Source organism: Oryza brachyantha, chromosome 1, assembly GCF_000231095.2.
Source record: "Oryza brachyantha chromosome 1, ObraRS2, whole genome shotgun sequence".
Taxonomy (NCBI): Eukaryota; Viridiplantae; Streptophyta; class Magnoliopsida; order Poales; family Poaceae; genus Oryza; species Oryza brachyantha.
The window spans coordinates 621,453-631,379 of NC_023163.2; the positions used below are offsets into that span (position 1 = coordinate 621,453).

At 42.8% G+C, this 9,927-nt stretch overlaps 3 protein-coding genes across 6 annotated transcripts; 2 read left to right on the top strand and 1 right to left on the bottom strand.

Moving 5' to 3' along the window:
* Positions 1-185: 185 nt before the first annotated feature.
* LOC102713857 (rust resistance kinase Lr10-like) lies at positions 186-2,813 on the bottom strand. Of its 3 annotated transcripts, XM_015843146.1 has the most exons (4): positions 2,654-2,709; positions 2,055-2,489; positions 1,569-1,598; positions 186-1,432 (listed from the first exon to the last, which is right to left on the bottom strand). In XM_015843146.1, exons 1-4 carry the CDS (start codon positions 2,667-2,669, stop codon positions 375-377), a joined length of 1,539 nt encoding a protein of 512 aa, XP_015698632.1. In that variant the 5' UTR covers positions 2,670-2,709; the 3' UTR covers positions 186-374. The 3 variants fall into 3 exon arrangements, with proteins under 3 accessions (XP_015698632.1, XP_015698627.1, XP_006643670.1); XM_015843141.2 differs by having other exon boundaries at positions 186-1,429; positions 2,055-2,813; XM_006643607.3 differs by having other exon boundaries at positions 2,055-2,813.
* Positions 2,814-2,869: 56 nt separating this feature from the next.
* On the top strand, positions 2,870-5,698 carry LOC102714131 (rust resistance kinase Lr10-like). 2 transcript variants are annotated; one of them, XM_006643609.3, is made up of 4 exons: positions 2,870-3,260; positions 3,639-3,954; positions 4,033-4,202; positions 4,283-5,698. In XM_006643609.3, the coding sequence occupies exons 1-4, from the start codon at positions 3,224-3,226 to the stop codon at positions 5,374-5,376; spliced, it is 1,617 nt and encodes a 538-aa protein (XP_006643672.1). In that variant the 5' UTR covers positions 2,870-3,223; the 3' UTR covers positions 5,377-5,698. The 2 variants fall into 2 exon arrangements, with proteins under 2 accessions (XP_006643672.1, XP_006643671.1); XM_006643608.3 differs by having other exon boundaries at positions 2,870-3,954.
* A 1,733-nt stretch (positions 5,699-7,431) lies between these two features.
* On the top strand, positions 7,432-9,437 carry LOC102720100 (PR5-like receptor kinase). Its single transcript, XM_040525052.1, has one exon. It carries the CDS (start codon positions 7,432-7,434, stop codon positions 9,397-9,399), a length of 1,968 nt encoding a protein of 655 aa, XP_040380986.1. The 3' UTR covers positions 9,400-9,437.
* Positions 9,438-9,927: the final 490 nt, after the last annotated feature.

Here is a 9,927-nt window from a genome sequence, read left to right on the forward strand (position 1 = left end):
GCTTTTTTTTTTCCATTTTTTCATGCAGAATCACCATGTCGCGGAGCGCGGACTGTGGCTGTCAATATTACCGGTGTATCCATGAGCTTAACAAGCTGGCAGTACCAAAAGGTTATTACTTTACTAGTACTCGTTATCTTTGAATTGAACTGCAAGTTATCTTCTTACGGAATGGGATGGATTAGTAACAATTTTGAACCCATGTAATTCAGAAGACAAGTAATCGGTTTGGAAATCAAGTATTGTTCTAGCTACATATTACATTCAGGATGCAATTTTCAGAGACTAAGCCTCGAAGGCAAATGAACATCATGACATGCTCAACTTGTATTTAACATGCTGATACATTTGGCTCACTAGATTTTCTGTGTATGTTAGCCTAGAGATGAGACGAATGGCCTAGGGGGATTCTTTAGATTTCGCAAGCTTCCTGTTAACATGTTCACCACTTTTCTCATTGAGGGCCGGTTTGCAGGGTTCCACTGAACACACCATAATGCCACAATGGCCAGTTTTCTCAACTTGTCTTGTTCTCCCTCTGTCATTTCCTTGGCAAATTCTGACTCTTGCGCACTGACTATTGTCTCATATATCCACTCTAGAACAAAAACCTCATTTTTGCTGTTGATCCTTGGATCTGAATTCCTCTTTCCACTAAGCATTTCCAACACCAACATGCCAAAACTGTAAACATCTGACTTGTAAGATACCACCCCAAAGTTTCGAGAGTATAGTTCTGGTGCTATGTAACCCATTGTGCCCCTTGCCACAGTTAGTGTGACAATGCTTTGATCCCTTGCACAGAGCTTTGCAAGGCCAAAGTCTGAAATCTTTGGGTTGAAGCTGTGGTCTAACAAGATGTTGTGAGGCTTGATATCAAAGTGGAGGATGCGCTGGCTGCACCCTTGATGTAAGTACTCGATCCCTTGGGCAATGCCTAGTGCAATTTTAAGCATCTTGTCAGGAACCAGGGTTTCTTGAGAACTACCATAATAATGTGAGAATATATATTTCTCTAGCGAACTATTAGGCATGAATTCATAAATAAGAGCATGCCTTGTTCCTTCGGAGCAAAATCCCAAGAGGCGGACGACATTGACATGATGAATCCTCCCTATGGTTGCTACCTCATTGATGAACTCTTCCCCCTCTCCATTTGAATTCTCAAGCATCTTTACAGCAACAGGTACTCCTTTTGGTAACTCACCTTTATATACACTTCCAAATCCACCTGTCCCTAGTTTATGTTTAAACCGTTTTGTAATCCTCTTCACTTCAGAGAACGTGTACCTTGTCGGTTTAGATGTGCCGAATGTCTTGAGAAACATTTCAACCTTCAGTTGTATCTCATCATCATTCTTAGTTTTAAGAGCAAGATAGAGTGCAGAGGCCACCACCAGTGTAAGTACTACAATTGTGGGTACTACTGCTGCTGGTAAATCATAATGAAGGGAATTAGTATTTTCTTTTATATTGAACATTTATAAACATGTACTAACTATCCCTTGTTTTACATAAGGAACATGAGAGTTAGAATAACACAGGATGAGCTTAAGATGATCTTATACCTATGATAACTTTGGCAAGTGATTTTGAACCTGCAGACAGAGAAGTAAAGGGTTAGATCCATCCCATACTAATATACACAAGAATATAGAATATATTGCTCCATATTATTATAGCAGTAAAAAATGTCACGGTACAGTTTCCTTTGCATGAAATGGAAAAGAAGCCTATTAAGCTTGTATCGTCTATCACACATAAGAGGCATATAGCCGTAGAGACAAATTCAAGATAGGTCTTTCTATGCTCAAAATGCCTCGGTCAAGTGTTCAGCTAGAACTATATGACTTAGTATATGCCATCAAAAATGTTAAAAAGCCCTTGAGATAAAATTCTAAAGTAGGAAACAAAGAAGAAAAGAAGTAGTGAAGGGAAGTAGAGGTGGTGTTTTTTTTTAACTTCTATTGTTTAAATATTCATGTAAAAATATCCGTAGACTATGGACAATCAATGATCATTATATCATGTTTTTTTTCTCAGAATATTAATACCATGAGGCTTGCAGAATGCTATCCTCCTTTGTGAGCTGAATCCACAGAGCCGCTGTTGTTGTTCACAATTGATGCAAACATCAGTGATATTAGGAGCTGACCAAGTGAATGTTAACTCAGAGAATGCAGTGAATCTTTTTGCACTTGCATCGAACTGTCTGCCTTGATTGGAAGTGTAGGGTAGCATGATCTCTGTTGAAATCACTTTGCAGTATAATGGGATAATTGACACAAACAAATAGGGAGCTACCAAGTACAAGGACTGGCTTGCATTGCTGAGGCAAGATATTGGGCCAAAAATGTTGTCTGTGATGTTCCATAAGAACTCTCCTGAACAACTTACTAGACTTGCATATTGAAACCCATACTGTTCGTACACACTGGTTGAATAATTTGTAGAAATTATCTTCTGTAACGCGCACTGAGACCATGACTCTGCAAGAGGGACGATGTTGATGAAACCATAGCTATAGTCTGTTCCAGTTACCTTTGATAGGCCAAGAACAGGATGCAGTAGAAGAGTATCTTGCCCAGAACATGATAGCTGCATTCCTGGAGCACCACAAGATGAAGAACTGGACTCAAGACGGAAAGGAAACCTGATGTTTGGTCCATCACCGCTGCATTGGGATGGTGGACAGTTTCGGAAGAAATCTGCCTCGTCTGATCCTGCGCCCATGACGGCATCATAGTTGAGAAGGGAGAAGAGTAGGGAGGTCACAAGAAATCTATGCATCTTCTGCAATGAATAAAGGTGAGAATGGAGAACCCATGGGAAGAAATATCAACTAGCTATCGTTTGGTCCCCAGTGACTAACGCCGGTGTTGTCATGAGTGATGACTCAGTTGTGACTCTGTGAGTGCAGTCTACGTCAGCAATGGTATTTAATTATCTGAAAAAAAGGACCACTTTGGAAAGGATGGTCTGGTCTCACGGACTTGAGTGTGCAAGACTATGTGCGCCCCATGTGCTTCATTGGTCAGCAAAGTAGTGCACACAGCTTTGACTTGTTCTCAGAAAAAGAATGCAGTAGCCAAAGTTGGCTTTATGTCTTATCCATCCTCTATCCCATATACAGCCTCATAACACTTTCCTAATCGCCTAGTATGCTATCTTCAAATCAGTATTACTTTCATAGTTGTTCGATCATGAGTTTCTGAAGCTGACCATGGCCATTTGGGTTTGGGGCGCACTCTTTCTCCCTGGTATCTTTCAAGCCTTGAATATACTATCTGTTCTTGGGGTTTGGGGGGTTCTTGTAACGAAGAGTGGAGCTGCAGATTTTCAAGAACAGCGAGCTTGTATTCCTTTCTCCTGTAGACATCTTGAAGATATCGGGTACCCTTTCCGTTTACGAGGCGATCCACTTGGCTGTGGTGTTGAATCTTATGAGCTAGATTGCAGAGATGGAAGAGCTATAATTCACATCAACACTGGAAAATATTTTGTGACTGACATCTCCTATAATGAGTCTAGATTTTGGGTTGTTGATGCTAATTTAGACAACAGCAGCTGTCCTCTTCCACTGTGGAATAGCTTTCCCTACTTCAATGAAATTGACACTGAGTTGTACATTGTTGCAGCTCGGTGGGCTACATTTCTGAATTGCTCACGGGTGATAAACAATGGAATGTACATGCCTGTTGCTTGCTTGAGTGGGAATAGTTCTTTTGTTTATGTCTTGACTACACCAAGCTCTTACTATGTTCAAAGCATCGAGCCTTCTTGTGGGTACTTAGCTGTGATTCCTGTGAATGATAGTAGAGAGAATGTACCAGACTATGCAAGCTATGCAGATGTTGTAAGATTCATGAGGAATGGATTTCCTGTTTTGTTTCCTCGCGTTAAATCCCAGAGTCATTCTCCAGTCATCAAAGCATGTGCAAGAGATACATTCCAGTGAGTTTTGGCACGGCTTTCACTTGTTCGCTTTCTTGATTATCTTATCAAACTTATATCCTTTTTGTTTTCTTGCAGAAACTTCAAGGGGCAAATATCTAGTAGGAACATTCAGAACTGGACTTCTGCCGTCATTGGGACTGAGATGGAATTTTTGGGATGTGTAATTAATGATTACTCTAATGTTGCACAAGTGTGGGTTACTCTCATTCTGGTACTTGCCATAGAGATTGTTAAGTGCATTATAGGTACTTGAAATATGCCTTCATCTAAACTATTGTAATTACACCCAATCTATCAATACAATCTAATTCAATTCCTGGTGCAGTACTATGCAGATTCATCCTGGCACCACTGACTGTTTTGACTTTCCTTGGTTACAAATACCGGAAACAAAGGATATCCATCGATGCAGTAGAGAAATTTCTCCAGATGCAGCAAGCTCTTGGTCCAAAGAGGTATGCATACACAGAAATTACTGCAATCACAGGCCATTTCAGAGAGAAGCTAGGCCAGGGGGGCTATGGTTCTGTGTACAAAGGTTTCCTTCCTGGTGATGGTCATGTTGCTATCAAGATGCTGAGCAACTCCATGTGCAATGGAGAAGAATTCATCAGTGAGGTTTCCACCATTAGCAGGATACACCATGTGAATGTGGTACGCCTTGTTGGGTTTTGCTCAGAGGAACTTAGGAGGGCTCTCCTATATGAGTACATGCCCTGTGGGTCTCTAGACAAGTACATTTTCTCACCCGAGAAGAGTCTGTCTTGGGACAAGCTCAACGAGATTGCTCTAGGAATTGCTAGAGGGATCGACTACTTGCATCATGGTTGTGACATGCAGATTATGCACTTTGACATCAAGCCACACAACATCCTTCTCGATAGCAACTTCACTCCAAAAGTTGCTGACTTTGGGCTGGCCAAACTGTATCCCAGGGATGACAGCTTGGTGCCGATGAGTGCTGCACGGGGAACAATAGGGTACATAGCTCCTGAGATGATATCTCGAAGCTTTGGCGCCATTTCATGCAAGGCCGATGTTTACAGCTTTGGGATGTTATTGCTGGACATTTCTGGTGGAAGGAGGAACAGGGAACAGCATGCATCCAACTCAGCTCATCCTTATTACCCAGCATTGGTGTATGATTCTCTAACTCGACAAGAAGCGAGCAAGATTCCAGAGGATGTTGCTATGCACTGGGTAGAGAGGAAGTTGTGCATTGTTGGGTTCTGGTGCGTTCAGATGAAACCGAGTGAACGGCCTTCCATGAGCGAGGTTGTGGAGATGCTCGAATCTGATGACCCTGACAACCTGCAGGTTCCTCCGAGACCTTTCTTTGGTGTGGATGATCATATCTCTGAGATGGATTCTTGCTGCCATTCTGCATCAAAGTCAAATTCAATCACAGAGGATGACTGAAGCAATCCTGCTTATCAGCTTATGCATGGATATATTCAGTCCATGCTTATACAATATGGGATGTTTCTTATAGATGTTGACATGAAAATTAATAGGACTATGGAACATTTCTCACTGATCTCTTCAGGTGGGCATATCTTTCAGCAGTGCACGAATTGTGCTGCATAGAAAGGTGAACTAATAATGTGTTTTGATTGATGAACATTGATATGGGCAGAAATTTGGTCCAGTTTGATGACACCTGTTTTTCTGTGGCACACGTGCTTCCATGGCATTTCTGTTCTGAAGACATGTGAAATTTGGTCAAGTGAAAGCCATTGTCAAAGAGGGTATATTTACAAACAAAAATTAATTTGTGAATAAAACTTTTATATACGTATTCCTAGCAATCTAAAAGCGAAGGTTAGAAAATAAACTCGGTGAAAAAACTCTAAATTTAAAGTTGAAGATTTAAATTTTAGCTCATAAGTATAAGTAGTATAGAAAAGATGGGGTGAAATTTTTCGTCGGTTGCAATTAATTTACGTAATCGCATCCCGGGCCGACGTGGGTGAGAATCCCGTTCCAGCCCAACCAAAGCCTGCAAGCCAGGCAATATCCATCCGGCCCATAATATATAGGGGAATTAGGCCTCGGTGCAGCGATGATGGGCCTTAACTATCCTCCTTTGCAAAAGTTGTCAGCCCAAAGAGATATGCACCATACGCAGCCCACCAAAAGCTCGCCGTAATTGGGCCTTCATCAAGACCGTGCATCTCGTCATCGAGAACGAGTTGAACTCACCGTCTCGCTCGCTGTCGAGTTGAACCAGCCGTCTTCTCGTGTTCCGGCCGGCGGCCGCCGCTCGCCGGAGAACCATGGCATATACAACCATACTTCTCCGCATGAATTAAAAAGAACAAAATATGAGAAACGTTGAATTCCAGCTATCCAACTCGTCAAACTTATAAATAGTACCTTTTGTTTGTTGCGATGAGGTGCGTTCGGCTAGCACTTTCTTAATCCAAATTTCGTTTTTCGCGTGCGTGTTTTTTCAACAGCTAAACGGTGTTATTTGTTAAAAAAAATTTTATAAAAAAGTTGTTTTAAAAAATCATATTAATATATTTTATAATTTTTAATCTATTATTATTTTTTCGCGCTAAATAACTCATACATTTTCGCTCAAAAGAACGCGGCTCTGGTCAGCTAGCAGATGGTAGAAATTATATTACAAATGACGACATCCCAGTCACAACGTGGCGTTGAAGGATGTTGGCGACATGATAAGAGACCATGCCTCGCGGACTAAATTAATTAAGAAATTCTTGATGGCAAAAATTACTGGCACTCATGAAAACCAGACAAATTATGAACCAAACCAGTCACTGCTCTAACATGGTAGGTGGTTGACCTTAGGCCGTTGAGCTGTTCAACATGTTGACCATGGACACTCCCCTGCAACTCAAGCAACAGGTAGTTTATTCCCACCATCCTAAATATACTCTGTTACTAAATCATTGATGCCGTTGATTTTTTATACACATTTTTATTATTTATCTTATTTATTTTTTTATAAAATATGTAAAACTATATATATATGCATAAAAGTATATTTAACCATAAATAAAATGATATAAAAATAATTAATGATTATGTAAATTTTTTTAAAAAAAACGAATAGTCAAATATATATAAAAAAATCAACAGCATCAAATATTTAGGGACAGATGGAGTACTGCGTACCTATCTAGGAAGTATGAAGGGTTATTTAGTACTACAAAATTGGACAGAAATATATACTGAGTGACCGAGATGGTGTTCATGAGCTGAGTGGCCGTATGCTGAATATGCAATTGACAGAGAAAGGATCACAGACAAACCTGCCCAGTTGGACGATATAATAAACAGATTATGGATATGAGGTGAGGCTGAACTCATTTTGTGACTTTTTAGTCACATAATAAACTTGTATACTGATGATCAGCTTACCTGCTCTTCTTCATCTTCTTCCACCCTGTCAAAACAAGAGACGTGTTAATTACATTACAGCTCAAGATTTCAACCACGACACAAATGGCACGAGCTACTACTGCTACTTCTTGTTGCACCCACCATCTCCTTCCTCTACTGCTCGTTGCCTTAGTCGCCGCCACCACCACCACCACCACCAACCACGCCGCCGCCGCCGCGTTCAACATCACCAACCTATGCCCCTTCACCGTGTGGCCGGCCGCCGTGCCGGTGGGCGGCGGCATGCGGCTCGACCCAGGCACGTCGTGGGCGCTCGACGTGCCGGCGGGCACCGCTCCCGGGCGCGTGTGGGCGCGCACGGGCTGCTCGTTCGACGCCAGAGGCGGCAACGGCACGTGCCTGACCGGCGACTGCGGCGGCGCGCTGTCGTGCGCCAGCTACGGCGAGCCGCCGCAGACGCTCGCCGAGTTCTCCCTCGACCAGCCCAACGGCCAGGACCTCTTCGACATCTCCCTCGTCGACGGCTTCAACGTGCCCATGGACTTCCTCCCGGAGCTCAACCAGGGTGGAACGCCGCCACCGCCGTGCAGCAAGGGGCCACGCTGTCCGGCCAACGTGACGGCGCAGTGCCCCGGCGAGCTCAGGGCGCACGGCGGCTGCAACAGCGCGTGCAGAGTGTTCAAGCAGGACAAGTACTGCTGCACCGGGAACGGCAGCATCACCTGCGAACCCACCACCTACTCGCTTCCATTCGTGAGGATGTGCCCCGACGCCTACAGCTATTCCAGGAGCGACGCATCCAGCCCCGTGTTCACTTGCCCTTCAGGCACCAACTACCACATCATCTTCTGCCCCCCTCTTGATCTCACCTCATCAATTCCTGCACCCATTGCTGCTCCTGACAGTAACAAACAAGGAAAGGTTATTGCTGGGATCGTAATTTCTGTAATTGGATCCACTTCAGTATTCACCATTGTTACAGCTTATATCATCATCAGACGAAGAACACGTCGGCACCAGCACCATGAGGTGCATGAGGAACAAGAGTTTGAGGAGATATCTTTCCAAGGAATGCCAAAGAGGTTCACATTTCAGCAGCTACAGGAAGCAACCGATCGATTCAGAGACAAGCTTGGTGAAGGAGGATTTGGGTCAGTTTTCGTGGGACGGATTGGAGACGAAAGGATCGCGGTAAAACGCTTGGATCGAAGTGGTCAGGGAATGAGAGAATTCTTGGCAGAGGTTCAGACGATCGGCAACATTCACCATATCAATCTAGTGAGGCTGATTGGCTTCTGTGCAGAGAAATCGCAATGGCTTTTGGTGTATGAGCATATGCCCAGAGGCTCCTTGGACAGGTGGATCTATCACCAGCAAGGTGTTGTCTTTCCATCTGCTCCTCCTCCTCCTCTAGATTGGGAAACAAGATACAGAATTATTACTCATGTAGCCAAAGGTCTCTCTTACCTTCATGAGGAGTGCATGAAGAGAATTGCTCACTTGGATGTAAAACCACAAAACATCCTCCTGGACAACAACTTCAATGCTAAACTTTCTGACTTTGGGCTATGCAAGCTCATTGATCGAGATAAGAGCCAAGTGATCACCAGAATGAGAGGCACACCTGGATATTTAGCTCCTGAATGGCTGACATCTCACATCACGGAGAAGGCTGATGTATATAGCTTTGGCATAGTAGTCATGGAAATCATCAGCGGAAGAAGGAACGTTGACAGTTCCCGGTCTGAAGAGAGTGTCCATCTAATTACCTTGTTGCAAGAAAAGGTGAAGAGTGATCAGTTGGTAGATTTGATTGACAAGCACAGCAGTGACATGCAAGCACACGGGCAAGAAGTAATTCAGATGATGAAACTTGCAATGTGGTGTTTGCAGATTGATTGCAAAAGAAGGCCTCAAATGTCTGAGGTCGTCAGAGTCTTGGAAGGCACCATAAGTGTCGAAACTAACATAGTCCATGACTTTGTTGCAATAACTCCAGTAAACTTTGGTGTTAATGAAATTGTGGCCTCAGCTCCACCTCTAGCCTCAGATATATCAGGCCCCAGGTGAATTCCGGAATTTTATGGTGTAGAACATGTGCGTTTCTGTCAGAAAAAAAGGTATATCATATACGCTATTGCATTTTCAGAAAAAAACTACGATGTGATAGCGTTTTATGTTGCAATATCGTTTCGTTAAAAAATAATGTGTCGATATTGCAGACCTTTAATATGCAATAGATGAGAACCAAGTTCTTGTTGTTAAACTTGTCCTTTTAGCGCAAATCTGATCCTGGTTCTTATATATGAAACCACCACTCTTCTAAATAAAGAAGGAAACAACACACTGAAAGCAAATGAGGAGTTGGAGGGACTGATTCATGCTTTTTTGCATTTTATTTTTCCCACCGTGTTTTTAGAGGAACCAAAAACCACATTACTAACCTTGTGGTTTTTGGTTCCTCTCTTTTTTTTATTTTATTTTTCCCACGGGAAGTGAAGCAAGGGTGTTTTTAGTTGGCTTAGGAAGTGATGCTTAAAGAAAGGTGTTTTTAGTTGGCTTATGAAGTGATGCTTAAAACTTAGGAATTGATGCTTA

Bases quoted from the DNA above. Each gene is read 5' to 3' on its own strand.
- LOC102713857 (XM_006643607.3), bottom strand. From the start codon at position 2,790: ATGCATAGATTTCTTGTGACCTCCCTACTCTTCTCCCTTCTCAACTAT. The intron at 1,599-2,054 runs GTATTAATATTC...CTCTGTCTGCAG, and splicing joins AGCATTCTGCAAGCCTCATG to GTTCAAAATCACTTGCCAAA. The intron at 1,433-1,568 runs GTATAAGATCAT...ATGATTTACCAG, and splicing joins ACTTGCCAAAGTTATCATAG to CAGCAGTAGTACCCACAATT.
- LOC102714131 (XM_006643608.3), top strand. From the start codon at position 3,224: ATGGCCATTTGGGTTTGGGGCGCACTCTTTCTCCCTGGTATCTTTCAA. The intron at 3,955-4,032 runs GTGAGTTTTGGC...GTTTTCTTGCAG, and splicing joins TGTGCAAGAGATACATTCCA to AAACTTCAAGGGGCAAATAT. The intron at 4,203-4,282 runs GTACTTGAAATA...TTCCTGGTGCAG, and splicing joins GATTGTTAAGTGCATTATAG to TACTATGCAGATTCATCCTG.
- LOC102720100 (XM_040525052.1), top strand. From the start codon at position 7,432: ATGGCACGAGCTACTACTGCTACTTCTTGTTGCACCCACCATCTCCTT.